This window comes from Cynocephalus volans, chromosome 15, assembly GCF_027409185.1.
Source record: "Cynocephalus volans isolate mCynVol1 chromosome 15, mCynVol1.pri, whole genome shotgun sequence".
Lineage (NCBI taxonomy): Eukaryota > Metazoa > Chordata > Mammalia > Dermoptera > Cynocephalidae > Cynocephalus > Cynocephalus volans.
The window spans coordinates 5,078,512-5,101,540 of NC_084474.1; the positions used below are offsets into that span (position 1 = coordinate 5,078,512).

At 43.7% G+C, this 23,029-nt stretch overlaps 2 protein-coding genes across 8 annotated transcripts in view; one reads left to right on the plus strand and one right to left on the minus strand.

Annotated features, from left to right (window-relative positions):
• RNF170 (ring finger protein 170) overlaps window positions 1-1,696 on the minus strand; it is a 42,468-nt gene extending 40,772 nt beyond the window's left edge. For 2 of the 4 annotated variants that reach the window (XM_063080043.1, XM_063080042.1), the window contains exon 1: window positions 866-1,082. Coding sequence is in view for 1 of the 4 variants with exons in the window: in XM_063080041.1 (XP_062936111.1) it covers window positions 1,094-1,320 (227 nt within the window). In the remaining 3 variants the exon portion in view is untranslated. The other 2 variants (XM_063080044.1, XM_063080041.1) reach the window with 2 other exon arrangements.
• HOOK3 (hook microtubule tethering protein 3) overlaps window positions 1,270-23,029 on the plus strand; it is a 117,378-nt gene continuing 95,618 nt past the window's right edge. For 2 of the 4 annotated variants that reach the window (XM_063080039.1, XM_063080038.1), the window contains exons 1-2: window positions 1,271-1,669; window positions 8,990-9,075. In XM_063080039.1, the coding sequence (XP_062936109.1) occupies window positions 1,613-1,669; window positions 8,990-9,075 (143 nt within the window). In that variant the 5' untranslated portion in view covers window positions 1,271-1,612. Of the gene's footprint in view, window positions 1,670-8,989; window positions 9,076-23,029 lie in introns of all 4 variants that reach the window. The other 2 variants (XM_063080037.1, XM_063080040.1) reach the window with 2 other exon arrangements.

Here is a 23,029-nt window from a genome sequence, read left to right on the forward strand (position 1 = left end):
GAGAAAACCTATTATTAATAGGGGTTGGGGCTCTAGGAACTACAAACCAAAGTGAAGATGTGTCATGGGAAGTTAACTTTGTGGCACTCCAAATAAAAGCTTGGCATCATTCGGTAGTTATGCATACCCTATGAATTAACAATTATCCTAGGACTCCAAGCCTTATGTCTTGGAAACTCCAACACATTTGCATTAGGGTCCAGGTACAAGAATGTTTATAGCATTGCTCTGAGTAGCCCCAAGCAGGAACAAAATGTCCATCAACAATAAGAATATATATACTGTTATATTCGCACAATGGAATACGAGGAAGAAACGAAAATTACCTATAAATATACACAAATTTGATATTGATTGAAAGCCACAAAACAACAAAATATGATGCCACTTATAAAAGTCCAATGACAGGAAAAGAAAAACTATATTACTATATTACATACATAGGTGGTAAAGCTATAACGAAAAGCAAGAAAGTCATTATCACAGAAGTCAGGCTAGGGAGAGACTCGTGCTCGGAAGGAACACAGTATGGGTGGGGGAACGGGTGGGGGGTGGGAATGCTCTTGTTTTTATCTGGGTGTTTCATTATTTGTTACCTTCGTATGCACTTTTGTGCAAATGCTATATTGCTTAAAAATTTATCGGTAACCCTGCAGGAATTGGTTCCCCTAAAAAGATCCGCCTCGCCATTAAAAGGAGGCCAACTCTGAACACCAGGAGAAACCGGCTCTAGGGTCTGTCGGGGTCCCTACGGATTAGCGAACTGGCGTCACCCTCTCCTACTGCAAGTACAGTTTCACCGAGTCAAAGCTCCGGGTGACCCAGGAAGGAACGGCGGGCTCCCCTCGCCGCCAGCCAGGCCCACCTAGAACCGCCGAGACGCCCGCCACGTCGGCCCTTCTTCCATCGCCCGCAGGCGACTCCCGCGCTTAGCACCGGGTTTCCCGAGGGAGGACGAGCCCCGGGGTCGGGACAGCGATCCTCCCGGCCCGAGGGGTCTAGGCCGCCGGGGCGACCCCAGCCGTGCGGCCCTTCGCGGGGTCCGGGCTGGGAGGGCGTGGCAGCGCGCGACGCCGCGGCCGGCGGGGCGTACCTCTCCACCGCTGCGGAGCTGCCTCGCCGGCTCCCGGGGCAGAGGACAGAGATTGCTTCCGGGGGCCGCCCCCGCCGCCCCTCGCGGGCACCGCCCGCTGTGTCTCTTTTAAGTGGGAGTGCGGCTCGAGCGCATGCGCATTGCCGAGCTTCCGTGCCGACGGGCGAGGGACACTCGCCGCCGCCGCTGCCGCCGTCAGGGCCGGGCTCGCGCGCGCCGCGACACATAGGTGGCCGGCGGGGGGCGGCCCCGGCCTTCGCCGGCGCTGCGTCTCGGAGGAGGGGCGGGGACGCGGGGCGGCGGGCGTGGTCCGCCGCGCGCGGCCCCGAGTGGAAGGAGGAGGGGCTCCGCGGGCGACGGTGCGGGAGCGGCTGCTGGCGCCGTGGCCGGAGTTGCGTCCCGGCCGAGGAGGAGGCGGGCGAGAGGCCGGCTCGGCTGCCCGGATCCTCCGGACTTTAACCCAGACGGCGCGGCAGCGGCCTCTGCCCGGTGGAAGGCTGCCAGGCCCCGCGGGGGAAGATGTTCAGTGTGGAGTCGGTGGAGCGGGTGGAGCTGTGCGAGAGCCTGCTCACTTGGGTACGTGGGGGCCGCGAGGCGAAGGGAGGCCCCCTGCCCAGGCCGCCGCTCCGGGTCCCCCACGCCACGCTCGGCCTCGGGGGGCGAGCGCCGCGGGCCACGGTGCCGTCACATCCGGGCCTGGGCGGGCGGAGCCGGGCGCCGGGGCGGGCCGCATCAGGCCGGGTCGGCTGGTAGCGGCCGGGCGCGGGATGGAGGCTCGGCCGGCTGGAGTCCCGGAGGCGTCGGCTGCGCTGCGGACTCACGCGGGCCGGGGGAGACCGAAGGAGGAAACGCGTTTGTGAGGGAGGCAGGGGAAGTGCGACAGCAGCCACGGGCAGAGTGTTTACAGCGCGCGGTGCGGTTAGAAAGGAAGCGGGTGGGGGACTCTCAAAAGGCAGGAAGGGTCGAGATTTAAATCTAGATGGTCTCGGGGAATCAGTAATGGAACTCAAAGACATTTCGGCGATGCTATGGCATTGTAGTTTTAAATTGTTAGACGGTATTAAGATTTTCACGTGTGAAGTGAGCGTGGGTCCTGCCTGTCACGAGGTCGCAGCGCGCCCGCAGCAGCCGCCCCGCGGACCCCGCTGGCGCGCTTGCGGCGGTGCCCGGCGGGGGCGGGTGGAAGGACGTGCCCAGCCGCGGGAGGAACCTAGTGCTGCTTTCAGGAGCGTTCGTTTTGCTCATGGCTAACAATGTGAAATGTCGTTTCTAGAATAAAATGTGAATGTATTTATGGAGGCGACGACACCATTTGTACTCCTTTTAGGGTAAAACACAAAGATCAAATTCTGTTTAGCAGTGCCTTGGGTCACAAGTGCAGATCCCTGAGGTACAGACATCTCTTGAGCAGGGGCACTTTGCTCGAGAGGTTTGAGAAACATCCTCTTAGGTTGGTTGTAACAAACGTAATAAAAATAGAGTCTGAGGTTTTCATAATTTGGCTACGTCACGAATCATATCATGTTCTCTAAAACATAGAATATATAATGGTAGAGTTTTATATATTCAGTAAGTTTTATATTAGATCATTCTTGGGGTTTCAGATCGTTGGCAATAATATGTAGTTAACAAAGCTTGCAACTCTAGTAGATTCCTGCTTCAGGTAAGGGGATGGGTTTCGCTGCTGTATTTTAAGAGGAAAACTGATAAATCGCATAGTGTGGCCCAGGTTTGACAAGGCCAGGGAGCCGCAAAGGAAAGAATTACTATATTCTTTGATACTGCGGAAGGATAGATTTGGCAGAGGTTGTAAATAGAAGGCTGAAGAGCTTCAGATTTGCGTTTTTGAGTCTTCAAACAGTGCCTTCCTCGGTGCTAGAAGAGCAGCAGTAAGGCAGGGATGAGGAAGCTAACCGAATCTGCTACATTGTTTAAAGTGTAGAAAGAAAAGTCATGGAAATACGTGTACAGATGCTCCTCGACTTACCATGGGGCTGCGGCTCGATAAACCCATGGTAAGTTGAAAAAGCATTTAATACACCTAACCTACTGAACATCGTAGCTTAGCCTGGCCTGTCTTAAACATGCTCAGAACACTTACATTAGCCTACAGTTGGGCAAAATCATGTAACACAAGCTTTTTTTATGAAAACATTTGTATGGGTACTGGGAATACAGCTGGCAGGTACGGGGATTGGAATTCCGAACCTTGGCGTGATAAGGCTGCTCTCTAACCAGCTGAGGGCTGGCTGACCCGCCATCTGTCAAAGTACATTTTCTACTGACTGCATATCTCTGTTGCACCATCGTACAGTTGAAAAATCTTAAGGTGAACCATTGTAAGTTGGGGACCATCTGTGTTTGAAGGGTATCTGCAAAAAAAGTGGTAGTCAGTGCAGTTATTGAAATAAGAAATGCTGTTAAAAGTACAGAGGAAAAATCATGGAAGTTTAAACCAGCTACTTAGAATCTGATAACATGGATTATCCCTGTTTTCTTGACTTTTTTTTTTTTTTTTTTGTCTTTTTGTGACCAGTAAGGAGATCGCAACCCTTGGCTTGGTGTCGCCCGCACCGCGCTCAGCCAGTGAGCACACCGGCCATTCCTATATAGAATCCGAACCCGCGGTGGGGGCGCCAGTGCGCTCCCAAGCCCTGCACTCTCCCCAGTGCGCCACGGGGCCGGCCCTTCTTGACATTTTATCATCTGCAGAGAGAGGTCAAGGAAAAAGGTATTGTAGAATAGGCTTTTTGAAATGTCACTGAAAGCCTTACCAAGGAGAATTTCTGGAGAGGATAAGGATAGAAATTATCAGGGACGACACTGGAGGGCAAGGTTCACACAAAGACGTAAAATTCTAAGATTTGGAAACATTTAAAAAAGGACATGGAAATGTTTTGAAAATAAAGTTGCATTTAAATGCTGGGTTTGTTCTCTTTTAGCTTTAGTATGAAAAGCAGAATACATGTTCATGTGAACAGTGTTTGAGGTAGCTGAACATGTGCATTTAATCTAGTAGCAACTCCTCCTGTCTGGAGGCCAGATTAATGCTGAACACAATTCCAAAACTAAATGGAAAGGGAAATGTATACAATACAAAGAGCGACTCCCATTTAAAGTAATTTATTTTATATAAACTTCTAGGCAACTCAGTTGTGTGGTTTTTTGCACTCAGTAGGCTAGAAGTGACTGCAGCAATCAGCAAAATACAGACAGCTGTCAGGGGCTGAGCAGACCCCAGAGCTGGACGTTCAGTCTGGGATGACAGCCTTATGTGCCTCTAGAGCCTCTGTGTTTGTTTATTAGAGATCATAATTATGGTCCCGAGTATCTAATAAATGCTTATTTTCAGTACATAGCTTTTAGTTTGAGATAGGAGATGTGTATATAGTACATACTAGAATTTTTGCCCACGAGAAATGGTTATAAATAATAAAAGGGCAGGCACTTAAAGGGATAATTCATTCACCTGGGCAGAATTCAGTTCTGTGGAACATCTCATTGCCCCAAATGCTGGATAAATTGCCAGTGTATCAAGAACCATATGTTCCAGATTTTTGCTGAAAGAGGAATACTTAGGAAAAGACAAGGTATCATCCTACCATTGGAAACATCTTAAGCTTAAATTCCAAATTAAAGTTTATGCAGCAAGTAAGTTCAGTAGGACGTGCTTGAAAATTTCCACCTTACCTCCTTTCCCCACCCTCAGAGTCAAAATGTATTCTACCTGTTAGAAAAATATGTGCTGCCTGTTAACACCTATCAGATATTTCTTGAATTGTACATGACTCTCAGTTTTAGAGACTGAAAAACAAAGAATCTAGAATGCTACCAGTGAAGCTAAGTGGAAAAAGAATCAATTAAATAGACTTAATAAACTTCTTCTGGGAAACCAAACAACATCAACATATCATTATTTTCATAATACTTATTTGGCAGCCTGTAAAATGCATACAGTGTATAGAATTAGGAAGGGTATAATTATTATGGTGATATTCCTCTATTCCATTCTCCCTCCTCTGCCTAACTCCATTCTACCAACAATTTTTGTTTTCTGATGGAAGGATAAAGAAATCACTGATGTACAGAAGTTAAAGCACTTTAAAAAAAAAAAATAGAGGGTCAGTATAGCATGGCAGTTAAGAGTACAGGTTCTGACATTAGGCCACCTGGGTTCAGAATCTGATTTTGTTTCATACCAAGTATCGATGACTTTGAGCAAGAAATTCACCTCTGTGTTTCAATTGCATTTATATTTAACCTTAAGATTGCTAAGTTCTGCATGGTTCTCATGCTTTAGTATTGATTGGCATGCTCTGGAGGGCTTGTTGAAACACTGATTGCTGTGACTCATGCTGCCCATAGCTTCTGATTCTGTAGGTCAGGACTGGGGCCTGAGATTTTGCATTTCTAACACGTTCCCAGGCAATGCTGTCATTAGTGACTTGGGAACCACATTTTGAGAACCACTGTTCTAGAGCAGGGTTTCTTAACCTTACCACTATTTGACATTTTGGGTTGGATATTTGTTGTGGGCACTGCCCTGTGCATTAAAGGACATTTAGTAAATAGTAGCATCCCTTGCTTCTACCTACTAAATGCCAATAGCACCTACCTAGTTGTAACAGACAAAAATGTCTCCTAGGGAGCAAAATTACCCCTGGTTGAGAACCACTGTTCTACACATGCTAATTCCGGGTGATCTCATGCTTTACTCCTTTCTCTTGTAGGAGAGGATGAGGTGGAGGTTAGGTGGTGGTAATAGAGCTTTTTGAAATTAAAGGTTATGACTCCTTAGGTAGAATCTCATGCCTTAATGCAATTAGGTGCAATTATCTTTCAATTTTACTGTACTACTGTCCTGAAGTACACCATAGGTGTAGGCTCAGAGAACTGGAAGGTGATAGATTTTTTAAAAATGAGATATAGTTTACATACCATAAATATCATCCTTTTGAAGTGTGTAATTCATTGATTTTTAGTATGATCACAAAGTTGTACTATCATCACCACTATTTAATTCCAAGAATATTTTCATTACCCCTAGAAAGAAACTCTGTAGGTACAAATTTTCTTTGGGACCTGTTTCACTTTCATCTCAAAGCAGCAGTGGACATCCTCTAGCCCTCATGAGCAACTCCATACCTCAATGGCTAATACAAAGAAAATAGTTGGGAGCCACATTTTTTAAAAAATGAAAATTTAGCTTTCTATAAGTACAAAGAGAAAAACACATCAGGTCTTCCAACTAAATTACGTACTTTATTGAGTCGTTAGTTCTGATTGGCCAAAGGCAGTTTTCTAATCTTGCATCCCATACATTTGGTAAGAGTGTTCCAAACCAGTGCCCAGATGCATAAGAATTATTTGATGAGCTTGTTAAAAATAGATTCCTAGCTTCCTACACACAAACATGCACACGCCTACTCTGATTCAGTAGGTGGAACCAAGAAATGTGGGGTTTTTGTTTTGTTTTTGTGTGTGTGTGTGTATTTTTTGTGGTTGGCTGGTATGGGGGTCCAAACCCTTGACCTTGGTGTTACCAACACCATGCTTTAACCAAGTGGTTAGCTAACCATCCTGCCCTGTTAGTAATTTACTTTTGTTTTATTTTGTTTGAAATGTGTGTTTTCAAAATGCAACCTTCCCCGATGATTCTCATCTACACCCAGGTTTGGGGACCACTGCTTTAGAATTTTCAAAATACCTAATGTGCGTTCATTTTCTCATTCATTCCTTAAGCAACACACCCCTCCGTGAGGTATTTTCCCCCAGTCTTTACATGGAAAAACTGACATTAAGAGAGATGAAGTGACATGTTCAAGGTTACACAGCAAATTAGGAGCAAAGCTCCTTCCATCCAAAGCAGCGTTCACTGAGGGCTTATTCTGTATTGGGCATTGTGCTGAGGTTAGTGGTAAAGAGATAATGAGATACAGCCCTCAGTGCTGCCTTTCTTTCTTTCTAAACCTACAAGGAAGAAATTTTTTTGTTTATTTCTTTTCTTAAAAATGGGCCATTAACTTAGCAGCTGTAAAATGGAAGCAGGTGCTTATTTCTTTTTAAATTATTACCATGTTACCAATGAGAAGGCAACAGGAGATAGTATGGAGTAAAATTCAAAATCAGTTCTATTTATTCATTTACTAATTATTTATTGAACCCCTACCATGTATTAGGTTAGTGACGGGGTGGCTTGGAAGGACTCTCTTTTTATCACCTCTCTCAAATAGACGTGTAAGTTAAGATTACTTGTTGTGAGGATCTTTAAGGTAATTCCCTTGGCCTCTAACTCCGTAACCATCACTACCCATAAAACTCTCCTATATAAAATATGAAGAAGCTACTACTAACTGCACTTGTTAATAATTTTTTTTTTTTTTTTAAAGGTTCGATAGCTTGGTGCAGAGAAGTGTACACTCACCCACTCTTAGGAGGAGAGTAAATTGCTACAGCATTTATTAAGGGCAGTCTGGCAGTATTTATCAAAAACTTAAAGTGTGCATACCAGGGTACTTCAAAAAGTTCATGGAAAGGTTCATGTTAATTTTTTTTTCTTTACAGACTCAACAGAAAGAAAATGTATTATCTTATAATTTTGTTTTTCCATAAACCTTTAGAGGTACCCTCCTATACTATGATCAGCAATTTTACTTCGTTCCTAACCCGCTATATAAAAATAAATAAAAATGTGTGTGGAGACAGATGTCGCCTGACTCTTACTCCCAGTACTTCCACTGTCATGACTTAGTCTCTTCTGTGTTAATATATAAACCTACTAAGACAGGTCTCCCTGCCTCCTTCCCTCCAGTCCTTTCTTCATACTGAGGCCATTATGATCTTTATATAATGCAAATCTCATGGCCTTGTTCTCTTGCTTAAAATCCTTTGCTTACTTATAAGGCTTATAGTGTTTTGCACGACGATGCTTCTTTCTCTAGCCTTGACTTTCATTGTTCTGCTTTTTTCCCTATTCCGTCTCTTCCTCCAGTTCTCACGCCCACCCAGTCCATACCATGCTGCTTTTCATTCCTGGATGGCACCTGCCACTCTCACTTCTAATCTTTCTGCTTTCTGTTTGTACTTCCTATATGACTGTTACATTTCACTACCCTATGAGAGGATGGCTTGTGTCTGTATATTCTCAGTGATTTATTTCCTTCTAAATCCTGGTTGTACTAGTGGGTACAATCATTGTTGGCTCAGGAATGCTTTCTTCTAGTGATAATTTCTACTTTTAGGAAAAGTACAGCCACATCATGTTGGCCAGTACAAAGTTAGCTCTAATCAAGAAAATATTTGAAAACAAAATGAATTGAGTATCTAATATAACCATGAGTATGATTTCTACATCTATGGAAAGATATTCTGGCTCTAAGTAACATAAACCTCAAGTTGGTCAAGCTTAAACAATAAAGAAATTTATCTCATATAGTAGGAGGTTTCAAGGTTTTTTAATTCAGTGGTTCAATTTGTACCTCAAGGACTTAGTTCTTTCTGTTCATCCTCTGTCTACTGCATTCGCCTCATCTTAAAACTGATTCCCTTAGTCGCCAAAGGTGACTGCTAGCAGTAATTGAGGCAACATGCTTATTTATGTCAAGAGAAGACTATCTTTCCCAGGAGTATCTCCTTGTATCTCTTTGGTCCAATTGTCTTTGCCCTGTGTGTCCCAGAGTCTGTCACTGATAGAGGGGATAAAGGATCGCATGATTTTCTTAGATTGATCATTTGTGAGTAGAATGGATGCTGGGAAGTCACCCATTGTGCACCACAATTTCTCTTTTACCAACAGAGAAAAATTACAATAATAACCTGCAGGAATTTCTCACAAGGGAAAATTTTTCTTCTATATTGTTAAAAATAGAATCTCTTTCTCCCTTTTTTTTCCTTCAGATCCGGACATTTAATGTGGATGCACCATGCCAGACCGTGGAAGATTTAACAAATGGGGTTGTGATGGCCCAGGTTCTTCAAAAGATGTAAGAATAGATTGCTTATCCGTTTGTGTGTTCTTATATGTGGATATTTATTCGATTGAAAATATGGATTAAAAAAATAAAATGCTTACAAGAAATTTGTGTTGCATGTAGAATAAGACCTGTAAGCAGCATCAATAATTTTGAAGGCATGTGCTTATTAGGTATAGATTGACTGGTTGCAAGTTTAATTAGGGCTGTAATGGAGGGGAGGGGTAGAAAACTGAGTATTGATGAGAAATATGCCCACAAGACTTTAGTAAGTTACAACAACCACTTTGCAGAACTCGATGTATATTATGATCTTGGCTTTTTAAAAATAATTAATTTTTTTGTAAACTGACAGATTATTGTATATATTTATGGGATATTTTTGTGGTGGGAGCATTCGGTTTTAGCAGAATTATTTGTTCTTGTGTTTTTTGGCATAAGCTTAGCAGAAATTTTCATGTTAGTAACCAGATTTTGCCATTGTAGGAGAATCTAAGAGGCATACTTCCTCCTTCTTTAGGATTTTGTTCAAATGTCATCTTATTAGTGAGGCTTTCCCTGACTACCCATATAAAATAGCAACAGCCATTCCTGTATACTCTCTATCCCCCTTAACCTTCTATGTTCTTCTGTGCAGTATGTGATACCATCTGATATACCATATATTTGGCTGTTTATTTATCTGTCCCACCCCCATCCCCTGCACCCACAAAAACATGCGCACAGAATATAAGCTCCACACAGAGCTAGGGAATTTGTTTTGTTCACTGTTGAGTCCATGACAATTACAAGATAACTCTTCTCACAGTGCTAGAACCAAGATGACCAGGTTTCAAATGAGCCTCAACTAGGAAAATGCCTGGTTTTGGGTTGGACCATATGAAATTGCCATACCTTGTAGGTCAAGATGATCAAATATCAGCAGTTTCCCTTGGTTCAATGTGAGTCATGGTGCCCATGTCTGTTAAATGACTAAAGGAATGAAATAGTTGTTTGGGATATATAAAGCATACCTGGTTCTTTTCTTCTAAGTACTTAGAAAACATAATGGCTGTAAAATTGATATTATGTGACTATCAATTTTTGATCTAGGAATTTTTTAAATAAAGGTTTATGTGTAAATTTAAGAAGTTATTGGGCTTGGCATGATTTGAAGGTACTTTTATATTTTGAAGCCCTAAGCACTTGTCAGCCTGATGATATTAAAGTGTTTACTTATGATCAGCTGGGATTTCCTGCAGTTCTCTTGAGAATTAGTGTCATCATTAAACGAATTTTTGGTGTTACTTACCTTGCAGTAAGCTGCATAGAGTTGACCATCTGAGAAGCAGGTCAAATGCCTATATTTCAGAGGATCTGTCTTTGTCCTTTAGAACTGGGGTCTCATGTTTGAAAACAATAGCTTGTTTTCACTTTCTTTTGTAACTTAACATGCACAGTACATCTCTCCATGTGTATAAGCACACAGGTTTTTTGATGGAGCTGAAGGGGGCTCATTTGAAACCTGGCCATCCCTGGTCCTAGCACTGCAAGAAGAGTGATCTTGTAATTTTTATGGTCACCTCTGAGTGGTGTCCTAATAATTTTTAGCCTTCTAATCATCTAGAGAGTTTCACTGAAGTTCTTAATAAAAACAATGGGCACATGGGCCTAGCTAAGTGAATTTTCCAGGTATCTGTCAATAAATGAATTTTTTGCATAAGCTAGTTTGAATAGGATCTCTATCACTTGCAGAAACCAGGAGAGAGAACATATGTGTATTGTGGCGTAATCCTGCTGATGACGCCAGTTGTAGAGCTGGGGCTGGGGTCTGGAGTTCACAGACCCCTTGAGCCTGTTCACAAACCCTTCACATGCAGATCTATGAGCTAGGTAACTGGACAAAATGGTCCTTGGAGCCTGGGCTGAAGTAGGAATAGTCTTTATTCAGCACACACACGTCTAAGAGTTAAACAGTCCAAAGGAGAAACTCAGAAACTCAACTGCTACTGACAAAGTCCAAAGGAAAACTGAAACTGAGCAGCTGCCAGCAGAGTAAACATGCTCTATTGTTAGACATGAGCTCTGTGCTGCCAGCCTGCTTCACAAACTGCAGAACACACGATAGCTACAAAACTAAAAAGATACATTGGCGCACATGCGCACTAACTCTACCCACACACAACTTGTTTACAAGAAATGTGCTGCTCGTCCCCCCCTAGCCAGACCTAAGCCAAGGGAGCCTGACTAAATTATTCTATTTTCTCCATATTTATGTGTATATATATTGTTTTACCACAACAAGATATCCTGAACAAGACAAGGATGCCCACTCTTACCACTTCTGTTTAACATAGTACTGGAAGTCCTTGCCAGAGCAGGTAGGCAAAAAAAGAAAAAAAGTCATACAAACAGGAAAGGAAGCAGTGACATTGTGACTGCTGACTCTGTGATGTTATATGTAGAAAACTCTAAAAACTTCACCAAAAAACTATTAGAACTAATTAATGAATACAGTAAAGCTGCAGGATACAAAATCAATGTATAAAAATCAGTAGCATTTCTATACACTAACAGTGAACTATCTGAAAAAAAAATCAAGAAAACAACCCCATTTACAATAGCTACAAAAAATAAAATACTCAGAAATAAATTTAACCAAGGAGGCAAAATATCTATGTTCTAAAAACCATAAAATATTGATGAAAGAAACTGAAGACAAATAAATGGAAAGATACTTCATGTTCATAGATTGAATTAATAATGTTAAAATGTCCATAGTACCCAAAGTTATGTACAGATTTAGTGCAATCCCTATCAAAATTCCAGTGATGGGGCCGGCCTGTGGCTCACTCGGGAGAGTGTGGTGCTGACAACACCAAGTCAAGGTTAAGATCCCCTTACTGGTCATCTTTAAAAAAAAAAAAAATTCCAGTGACATTTTCACAAAAACGGAAAAACATGGATATGGAATATATGTTCTGAAAACATTTAATGGAGCCACAGAAGACTCTGAATAGCCAAAGCAATCTTGAGCAAAAAGAAAGCTGGGGGCATTGCATTACCTGATTTCAAACTATATTACAAAGCTGCAGTAATTAAAACAGCATGGTACTGGCATAAAAGTAGACACACCAACCAGTGGAACAGCATAGAAAGCCAAGAAGTAAATCCATGCATTTTTGGTCAATTGATCTTTGACAAAGGTGCCAAGAACACACAAAGTGGGGAAAGAACAGTTTCTTGAATAAAGGGTGTTGGGGAAAGTGGGTATACACATGCAGAAGAATGAAATTGAACTCTTATCTCACACCATATATAAAAATCAACTCAAAATGGATTAAGGACTTAAACATAAGACCTGAAACTGTAAAACAGCTGGGAGAGAACATAGAGGAAAGTCCTCTTGACATTGTTCCAGGCAATGATTTTTTTGGATTTAACCCCGAAAGCACAGACAACAAAAGCAAAACTAGATAAGTGGTACTGCATCAAACTAAAAAGCTTCTGCACAGCAAGGGAAACAGTCAACAGAGTGAAGAGGCAACCTACAGATTGGGAGAAAATATTTGCAAGCCATGCATCTGATAAGAGGTAAATATCCAAAATATATAAGGAACTCAAGCAGCTCATTGCAAGAGAACAAATAACCCCATTTAAAAAAATGTGCAAAGTGCCCGGGGACTTGAGGCATGGAGAAGGGGACCAGACCCCCCTCCCACAACCAGGCACACTGCGCCAACACCTCAGGGCCCACCCAGGGACCTGACGCATGGAGCTGTGGACCAGACACTCCCCACAACCAGGCACACTGCACCAGCACCTCGGAGCCTGTCCGGGGACCCAGGGCATGGAGGTGAGAACCAGACACTCCTCAAAATCAGGCACACCACCAGCACCAAGGAGCATGCCAAAAACATCACCTCCATGTGGGTGCCACCACAGCCACCACAATAACCATGGCTGCCATGAAAGTGGCTAGACGTTACAACCACCATGCAGATGGTCCGCCAGCTACTAGCGTGCATTGACACAAGGAGAGTCACCAGCAGAGATAAAGAAGAGGATGTCTCTCTCCACAAAGCCCGTTTCAGAGTGACAAAAGAAGCATCTGCTCTATGATAATATTGGGGGACCTGATTTTACCTCTCAGCATTGGACAGATCATCTAGGCAACAAATCAGCAGAGTAACCATTATTCTTTCAGAAGGAGAGAAGAAATCTAGGGTAATTAGAGGTGGGGGGGGGGAGGAAGAGGGGGATGGGAAGAGATTGAACAAGGGGCATAAAGAATAATTATGATTTGTAACAATATATATGCTAGTAATATTGATTTGATCAATATATCTCAATGTTGAACCCCCAAGATATGTGTAATCAATTTTAATTCAATAAAAGTTACAAAAAAAATTTTTTAAATGTGCAAAGGACCTGGATAGATATTTCGCCAAGGAAGACATACAAATGGCCAAGCAGGTATATAATAAAATGCTCAGCATCATTAATCACGAGGGAAATGCAAATTAATGCCACAGTGATATCATCTCATGCCTGTTGGAAATGGCTGTTGTCAAAAAGGGGAGAGATAAGTCTTGGCAAAGATGCAGAGAAAAGGGACTCCTTGTACATTGTTAGTGGGAATGTGAGTCAGTACAGCTATTATGAAAACTGTACAGATTTCATAAATAAAACTGTACATATGTGGTGGATTGCATTATGTCCCCCCCCAAAACTCCCTGAAGCTTGAGTTGTGTCCCCGAAGTTTTATGTATTAGGAACTTAGTCCCCACTGTGACTCTAAAGAGGGTGGGAAATCCTATTATGGTAATTGAAAGGTGGAGACTTGAAGAGGTAATTGGATTGTAGGACGATGTAGTAGTGAATGGATTAAAAATTGTGGTCAGGGGCGTGGTTCTGAGGGCTTTAAAAGAAGAGGAGAGTCTGTCTGTCTCTCTTGCTCTCTTACTCTGCTCTCTCTGCTTCTACCATCTTACAATGTGAGACCACTGGGTCACTGTTGCCACCACCAAGACCCTCACCAGCCTGTTTTCCCTTGACTTTGGACTTCTTAGCCTCAGAAATTGCAATGAATCAATTTTTTCTTTATAAATCACCCAGTTCTGTGTATTTTGTTATGAGCATCAAAAACGGAGTAATACACCATATGATCCAGCAATCCCACTTCGGGGTATATAGTTAAAGGACCTGAAATCAGCATGTCAAAGAGATATCTGCACTCCCATGTGTACTGCAACATTATTCATGATAACTAGGTTATGGAATCAACGAAAGTGTTTATTGGTGGATGAGTGGATAAAGAAAATATGGTACGTATACACAATTGACTACTATTCAGCTTTTAAAAAGAAGGAAATTCTGTCATTTGCAACAACATGGATAAACCTGGCAGACATTATGCTAAGTGAAATAAACTAGGAACAGAAAGACATGATCTCGCTTATAAGATGCTCTTCAATTTATGATGTAGTTACCCCATTATAAAAAAATACTAAATCAAACCATCCTACGACGGGATTCTTTTCCTCCTGTTCTCTTAAATTCACTTCAAGTCAGGCCTTTGTTCCCACTATTCTCTCAAAACTGTGCTTGTCAGGGCTGCCAGTGATCTGCATATTGCTGATTTTAATAGTCTGTTTTCAGTTCTTGTCTTAAGCTATCCACATCATTCTTATGTCTTTAAATTTGGCTTCAAGGATACTGAAGTGATTCTTTAGTAAGTCAGATTTGCTGTGGGAGCCGGAGTACTTACAGTAGTGTGTGAGATGCTTGGTGATCCAGACCACTTGTTACCACTCTGGCCTCATTTAGTAGTTTCTGTTCCACCGTGGCTTCTTTGCCGAGCCTCAAGCACATCAAGTATTTCCTGGAGTGGGGCTTTTGCTTGGCCTTGCCCTCTGCCTCTGTTAGATACGCACATAACACTCTTCCTTATCACCTTCCACCCTTCCCTGACGTTTGTCAGTTACTCAGCATAGCACTCCCTGACCACCCTATTTAACATTGCCACTGCCCTAACTCTCCACATCCACATCCCCTTGTCCTGCTCTGTAGTAGGTGTTGAGAAGATATTTGTTGAGTGAATGAATATGGAATTGAAAGAAAGTGAGTGGAGGTGCCAGGTACTGTTCAAGCTTTATTAAAGAAAGAAATCTGCTGGGCTGTGCTCAAAGTGGCAGGCAGCCCGGGGCTGTCCTGAAAATGGACAGCACCAGGTATGGGGGTGGTAGAGCTTATATAGTGCACCAAGGGCTGGCTGATCCCATCAAGGAGGGGCATTATGCTAATGTGGATCAGGATGGAGAACTGGGTCCTTGCAGAAGCAAAAGGGGTTTCTGTTTAAGTCAGGAGGTTTCTCGAAAAGGGAAGGAGGGAGGGGAGGGGAGGAGGTGGATGGTGCCATTTTGTACTTGGACTTGTCTAAAGTGGTGCTGGTTATGTTGCAGATCTATTATTCCTGCCTTTTAAGTATAGGAAAAAGGGCGGAGGTCTCATTCTTCTGAAGCAACTTCCTGCTGGAGATAGGCGAAGATATGGAAAAAATAAAAGATTTAGGTGTTGGGGTATTGTTGGGGAGGTTGTATTCCTCTGGGGAAGGGTCACTGATTCTGAGGGGCTGATATCCTCCTTGTAGGAACAGTTTGGTTACTTTTTGGTTTGTGAAAGCCTGCATACGTTCCTGCAAGAAATTAGAGAAACACCAAAAGAGACAGGGACCAAAAAGTAGGATGAGGCACAGTTAGGAGTCCTAGTAGGGGCATAAGCCAGGGTATCCAAGGGTTCAGTGAAATGGTTTAAATTGTTTTGGATCACCCTGGACTCATTTTTGTAATAACAGCATTTCTCCCACAAGAAGAGGCAGGTGCTTTCCTTCTCGGCTGTATGGAAGTAAAGGGCCCAACAGTTCTGTAAAGCGATTGTCGCGAGTGAGGTGACCTGTCACTGGAGGGAGGAGATGCTATCTGTGCTTAGTTCTTCTGAGAGTTTTTGATAGAATTGAGAGGCAGTAGCAGGGCCCACTATGCCAGTTCCAGTTGGAGGAAGGATTCTGCCGCAATTAAAAGAGTACAATTAGTGCCCTACGGGAGCGGGGGCACTTCCTGAGAGGGAGGGCCAAAGTTAGTCCCAGTCCCCTCTGTCTGGACGATAATATTAGGGGCAAGCCAAAGGAATATGCAAGAAATCGAGTTAGGGGGGCAGGCAACAGGATAATGTAGTTTTACAAAGGAAATATATTCCAGTTTTAGGGAATGGATGGGGAGGGGTTGAGTGGTAGCATTTGGTCTTAGTAAGGCAGAGTGTGGGCAGGCCCCGCATAACGCTGACAGTCCCCACTGAGGTGAGATTAAAGGAATGTTAAGAGACATTTGTGGAAACATTGCAGGCTGCATCGACAGGGTGGGGGGTGACCACAAAAAGTTTCTTGCAAAGTGGGAGATAGATGAGTCTCTTGGGGCTGAGGAAGGCGTAGTAGGAGTTCATAGTCTATATGAACTGAATTATGGAAATCTAAAAGGATTTGCTCAGCTTGTGTAGTAGGAAGGACATAGCAACTGGAAAGAGTATACCACTTGTCCTTTCTGTGTGCCCCCCAACTGTTGGAGGTGTTGTATTTCTTGGAGTATGTATTGGGATAAGGGTGTAGGGGCCATGAGAAGGACCTGACCAGGAGAGGAAGACTGGGGGCCTGGTGATTGAGCAGCTTGTTTTGCAGTTAGATCTGCCTGTTTGTTTCCCTGAGATATGGGGTCATTGAAGGTTTGGTGTCCTCTGCAGTGTATAACCCTAACCTCTGGTAGTTGTGCAGCCTCAATAGCTTGTGTTAGATTTATTATGGCACAACCTGCCTGGGGAGCAGGCATGAAGGTTGCACTCCCATCTATGAACCAACTAATGGGATGCACGGAGATGTGTGGAAAGGGATTGAGAAAGAGGTCTAAAGCCTCCATGCAATTGTGTTCTAAGGGTCATGAGTGTTTTGGGATGAGAGTGGCAGGATTTTAAGGGAGGGCAAGGTTTAAAAGAGAACTGGGAGTTTTCAATTAAAGTAAGGTGAATAAGTTGTAGGTGGGAAAGGGAGAGAATTGACTTGGCCTTATGGCTGAGAAGGTCTTGACTGTTTGTTGTTTAAAAGTAGTTTAGAACTTTGTTTGTTAAAAGGGCAGCTGCCGCCAAGGCCTGGAAATAGGGGCCTGTTCTTGAGATGAGGTGTCTAGTTATTTAGAGAGGTTTGTAACTGGGGAGAAAATATTTCCTGCCTTTTGTCCCATAACCCCGACTGCCAATCTTTGGGTTTTGGTGATGTATAGGATAAAAGGATGAGATAGGTTTGAGAGAGATACAGCTGGGGCTGCAAGGAGAGCAGCTTTTAATTGCTGGAAGGGAGAATGAATGGGCTTTGTGGGATCTAAAGGAATGGCAGGATTCCCTTTGGCTGCCCCATAAAGTGGCTTTGCTAGCATGCCAAATTTAGGAATCCATAGGCACAGATACCCTGCAAGCCCCAAGAAAGAAAGGATTTCACCCTTTGTGGTAGGAGTAGGGAGTTCAGAAATTAGACACTTGAACTGAAGAAGAAGAAATTTGGGCCTTGCTGGGGGACACTCAATAACCCCCTGGAGGCCAGGAAATTAAGGAGAGCAACAGTGTGGGCCTGTGCATCCTCATAGGAGGGCTACAAAGGAGGAGGTCATCCACATGTTGTATTAAAGTGCTAGAGGTTGGGGGGGAAGTTCAGATAAGTCTTGAGCTAAGGCCTGGCTGGAAAAGTGGGGGCTATCCCGAAACCCCTGAGGCAGTACTGTCCCAGTCAGTTGTTAGGAATGGTGTGTGTCAGGATTAGTCCTGTACTACATGGTATGAGCCATTAAGCTTTATTACTGGAAGGATGGGTGTATTGAAAGGCGAGTGGGTAAGCCATGAGAGATGAGAAGAAAGGAGTTTGTGTATGACGAGTTTTAAGGCTATTAGGTGTTTGTTAGTGATGGGGTACTGTGGGAGATTAGGGAACAAAGAGGGGTTCAGCAATTTAACAAGGATGGGGAATGGTGCATAGCAATGGAGGCAGAAGAAGTGTCCCATACTAGGGATTAACATTGTCTGAGGGGAGGGGAAGGTGGAAGCCTCGGGGGCCAGGTCTAGGTGCAGCCTGTAACAGGAATATTGTAGCTGGAGTTAAAGTGTTTAGGGTGAGAGTAGCTTTGGATTTGAAAAGAATGTCCCATCCCAGTAAGGGGGCTGGGCATTGAGGCATTATTAAAAATTTATGTGTGAATTGGTTGTGATGTAGGGTGCAGGAAAGGGCTTGAGTGATCTGTGGGCAGTATCCTGATCCTGTGACCCCTACTATTGTGATAGAGGACAGGGTTGTTGGTCCTGCATATTCAGGAAGGGTAGAGTAAATGGCCTCTGTATTGATGACAAAAAAGATCGGCTTACCTGCTACGAGGCGAGTTACCATGGGTTCACGTGATCTCTGTGGGGGCCTCAGGCCCTGGGCATCATCAGTCCTCCTCCTGGGAAAAGCTGAGAAGCTCCAGTAGGGATGGCCATTAAGCCAAAGGCTGTAGGTTGGGGACTGGGCCACTCCCTCTCTGGCAAGTGGCACAGTCAATCCCCCAGTGACCTGGCCATTTGTAGTGAGGACAGATTATGACAAGCCCGTGCCAAGTGGCCTGGTTGACCACATTTGAAGCAGTTCTCGGGTGGCTTGCCCCTTGAGGCAGCCAGGTTTGGAGTATGTGAGCCTTGGATGGCATTAGCCAGGAGCTGGTATTTGGCCTGATTTCTTTTATGTTTTTTGTGAATATCAGGGGCTGATTGGGTAATGAAATGAGAGTGTACGAGGGCCATGCCTACGGGGGAGTTTGGGTCTATATGTGTGTATTCATGTAAATCTTCAAGAGAGGCGAGTTAGGAACTCACTTGGATTTTCAGTGGATCTCTGTGTGATCTCTCTAAGCTTGTCATAATTGACTGACTTGTGAGTACTCTTTTGGAGGCTGTGAAGTAGGTGTGTGATCATGTTATCCCAGAGATCTCGATTCCTGTGGCCAGCTTGGTAGTTCCAATTTGGGTCCGTGCAAGGAACAGGAATAGCTCCCACAGGCCACCTACTATTTTGAGCATGTATCTGAGCCACCATCCAGACCTGCTCCCTGTACATGGACTCAAGACAATTCCTTCCATCCCAGCCACTTCAAGGAAGGGTTATAAAAAGCTGGAGCTGAGATGGGGTTGTTACCTGAGAAGGGGGAGAAGGGGAGGAGTTGGGCTGAGGACGAGCATCTGGAGGCCAGGTGTGGGGAAGAGAGAAGCGTGGAGGGCTGACGGATCAGAAGATTGATCCGAGTCTGGAAGGAGAGGTCGAGCATGAGCTAGGAGAATTTGAGACATAGGACAGTTTTGACAGAGAGAGGAACACATTCAGAGATAGGAAAAGGCCTGAACAAGGAATCTCTACGGCTTTTGCCATTTTGGTGAATGTCTAAATCAAGTGCCATCTTGTGGCCACTGGGATCCATTGTAACAAGTCGTTTGAGTTTTAATGTCTCCCTGGAGGCCGAGAAATTGGCCAGGAGACAGCCCAAGGGTGTAAAGCATGGAGGTTTGGATCGTGAGGATCCTGTGTAGATGGTGAGAAAGGGAAGTCAGTCTTGGTAGAAGAAGCGTGCCAGCAAAGGGAGTCCCCTTTGGTGCCCACCTTCTTTTCAAGAGAAAAGCCACCGACCGGCTAGAGGAGCGTCCTCCAATAGCTGGGGGGCACGAGAAGAGTTCCCTTGGCCAGGCGCCTGAGCTTTGTCAAGACCAAAGTCATAGAGAGTAGTGGGGGAACCCTTAGAAGTAGGCAGGACAGACCCACTGACTCACCCTGAAGTGAGGCTGGTGTTGGATGCGTTGGTCTGAAATGGCAAAAGGAGAGAGAGTCCCAAGTGTACCTGGTTCTGGCAGGTCTGGGAAGGGTGGCCGAGGGCCAATCACCCCAAGAGAGAAGGGATCGTCCACAGCGTCAGCCAAAACCCTTCCCAGGTTTCGGCACCATAATGAAAGAAAGTGAGCCAAGATGCCGGGTACTGTTCAAGCTTTATTAAAGGAAGAAAATCTGCCAGGCTGTGCTCAGAGTGGCAGGCAGCCCAGGGCTGCCCTGAAAATGGTGGACAGCACCAGGTGTGGGAGTGGTAGAGCTTATATAGTGCACCAAGGGCTGGCTGATCCCATCAAAGAGGGTCATTATGCTAACGTGGGTTGGGGTGGAGAACTGCGTCCTTGTGGAAGCAAAAGGGGTTTCTGTTTAAGTCAGGAGGCTTCTCGCAAAGGGAACAGGGGAGGGGTGGAGGTGGGCGGTGCCATTTTGTACTTGGGCTTGTCTAAAGTGGCACCGGTTATGTTGCAGATCTACTAGGAATTATAAAATTTGACTTTAAACTTAAAAGAAAGCAACTTTATTTTCTTTTAGCCCGTCTTCAAAAGGGTTTGTTAACGAACTCAGGTCCGGTTGCCTGCCCCCTTGAGAAGGGAAAAAAAAATTTAGCATTCAAATGTTGTTAGAAAACCAGATGTATTCAGCTGAAAGAGATGGTAGGCTATCCCATCTCAAAGATTTAGATTTACTGAGGGGTTTTTAAAGGAGGGGCTGAGGGAATGGAATGTGGGAGGTGAGAAGTAGGAGAGAAGGAAACAAGCTACGAGGGGTCCGGGGTCCGTGACTGTGGGTCAGGTACAAGGTCTCCCCAAGGCCTCGTCTGGTTTCTGTTCTCATCTTCGCTGTTATCTCAGGACCCTGCAAGATTTTGATTTGCTCAGATGTACTTGGCTGGTGCCCAAGGTCAGCTTCCAATTATTTTGTTTTGATCAAATCTCAAAGAAAGAACTGTTAGTTTTGCAAAATACTAATTAGCTTCTTGACTTTCTTTTTCTACTTAGCAAGCATGATAAGAAAGTCAGGAGATGGGAAGAAAGAGTGGAGAGAAAAAAAAAAACTGTTCTTTTTAAAACCCAGCCCCTCTACCCACTCTGCAGCCCAGGCAGTTTCAGCTCCCAACATGGCTTCAGTTCTGCTCACTCCAACAGATTCGCCACTCTGTTTTCCATCAGCAATTTCTCTGGCACCAACTGGGTGTCCTGTAGTTCAGTTCATTTCTGACACTAACGACCCAAAGTTAGTGCAGACCACACAAGTTAAGGTTAAAGCCTCAATCCCATAAGACAGCCCCCCCCCCACTTCAGATACCAGCTGGAAATGGGGTCCTCAGTGCACCCACGCTTCTGCCTGACTAACTACAAATTCAGGGGTTCCCATCACTCCTCCCAGTTCAGTCATTTGTTAGAATGACTCACAGAACCCAGGAAAGCACTATATTTACGATTAGTTTTATTATAAAGGATACAACTCAGGAACAGCCAAATGGAAAAGATGCACAAGACAGGGTATGGAATTAGGGGCAGCCTAGAGCTTCCATGCCCTCTGTGGGCACTCCACCCTCAGCACATGAGTGTGCTCAGCAGCCTGGAAGCTCCCTGAACCCTGTTTTTCATGGTTTTTGGGGGGGTGGTTATTACATAGGTATGATAGAAATCATCAGCCATGTGAGTGAACTCAGCTTCTGGGCTTGGGGTTTGGGGCTGAAAGTTCCAGCCTTTAATCATGTGGTTGGTTCCTCTGAGACCAGCACATATCCTGTAGCTATCTAGGGGCTCCCACAGTGAATCACCTCATTAGTATAAATCTGGGATAGTCCACAGAGGCTCCTTATGAATTACAAAAGACACTCCTATCACTCAGGAAATTCCAAGGGTTTTAGGAAATCAGTGCCAGGAACTAGGGACAAAGACCAAGTATATTTTTTATTATACCACAACTACATCCCAGCTGAAAGAATAGGGTCAGAAGTAGCAATTTGTGCCACTAAGTGCCATCAGTTTTTGTTTTCAAAGTTCAAGAAAGAGGGAAAAGAAAATAGATGAAACCAAAGGAAATAAAATAAGGTCAAGCTATGGCCAATGGTGAAATACCTCATAAGTGGATGCTTTTATATTTCCCTAAGTTGTCTGTCCTTGGTTTAGTATCTATCCCTTACGTGCCTGTGTTGGTTATTTTGACTCAGCAGAGGCTAAGCAAAATTTGCTATATTTTTGTTGTCATTATGAATGTGATATTTAATTATTTGTAGTCAACTCTCTAATACACATTTAATGGCAAGAGAACAAGATGATTATTTTAGGTAACTAAAAGATCATTAGGAAATAGTCAGACTTAAGAATCAACATATCTATAAAGAATACTAACAGTTTGCTAATAAAAATCCCATAGTAAGACATGGAACCAAAATATGTTTGTTTTGGGCCCTATCATAATTTGGGGGGAGATTTCACTGAGAAATTTACGTCGCTTAAATAATTCAAACAGTAGAAATAAAATTTAATTTTTTGGTTTCCTTGAAGGCATTTGGCTGCAAGAAGACAGTATATTTCTGGAATTATATTAAGGATTAAAAAATTTTTTTAACTCTTCATTTTTTTTCACTTTAAGGATTAAAATTAATGGGCTTTTCCTAGCTTAAGCTGTTACTGGTACGTAAGTTATAGACAAGTAAAATGTGTTACTGGCAAAATTTAAGGAAATTATTTTGTATGTTTTTCCTTTATTAGCATGAGTCAGGACGTAGTAATGAGCTAAAGATAGCTTCTTACTCATGAAGAACATCCTCAGTAAGATTATCAGTTGTTGTTTACATATCTGTGCAGAACTATAAGGTATTAAGAGTTTTGAGAAAATTACTTTTATGCTGTTTGATCCTAGCCTGAGACCGTTAATTAAAGAATACTTAGAAAATATTGCAGTAGTTGTAAACTGCCTATACAAACAGACGATGTGGCTAGATCCCTGCATTGCGAGGTTTATTACTAGGAGAAGTCACATTGAACAGAAGGAGGCTGTAGATGACTGTTCTTGCTGTGTTCTGCCTAAATA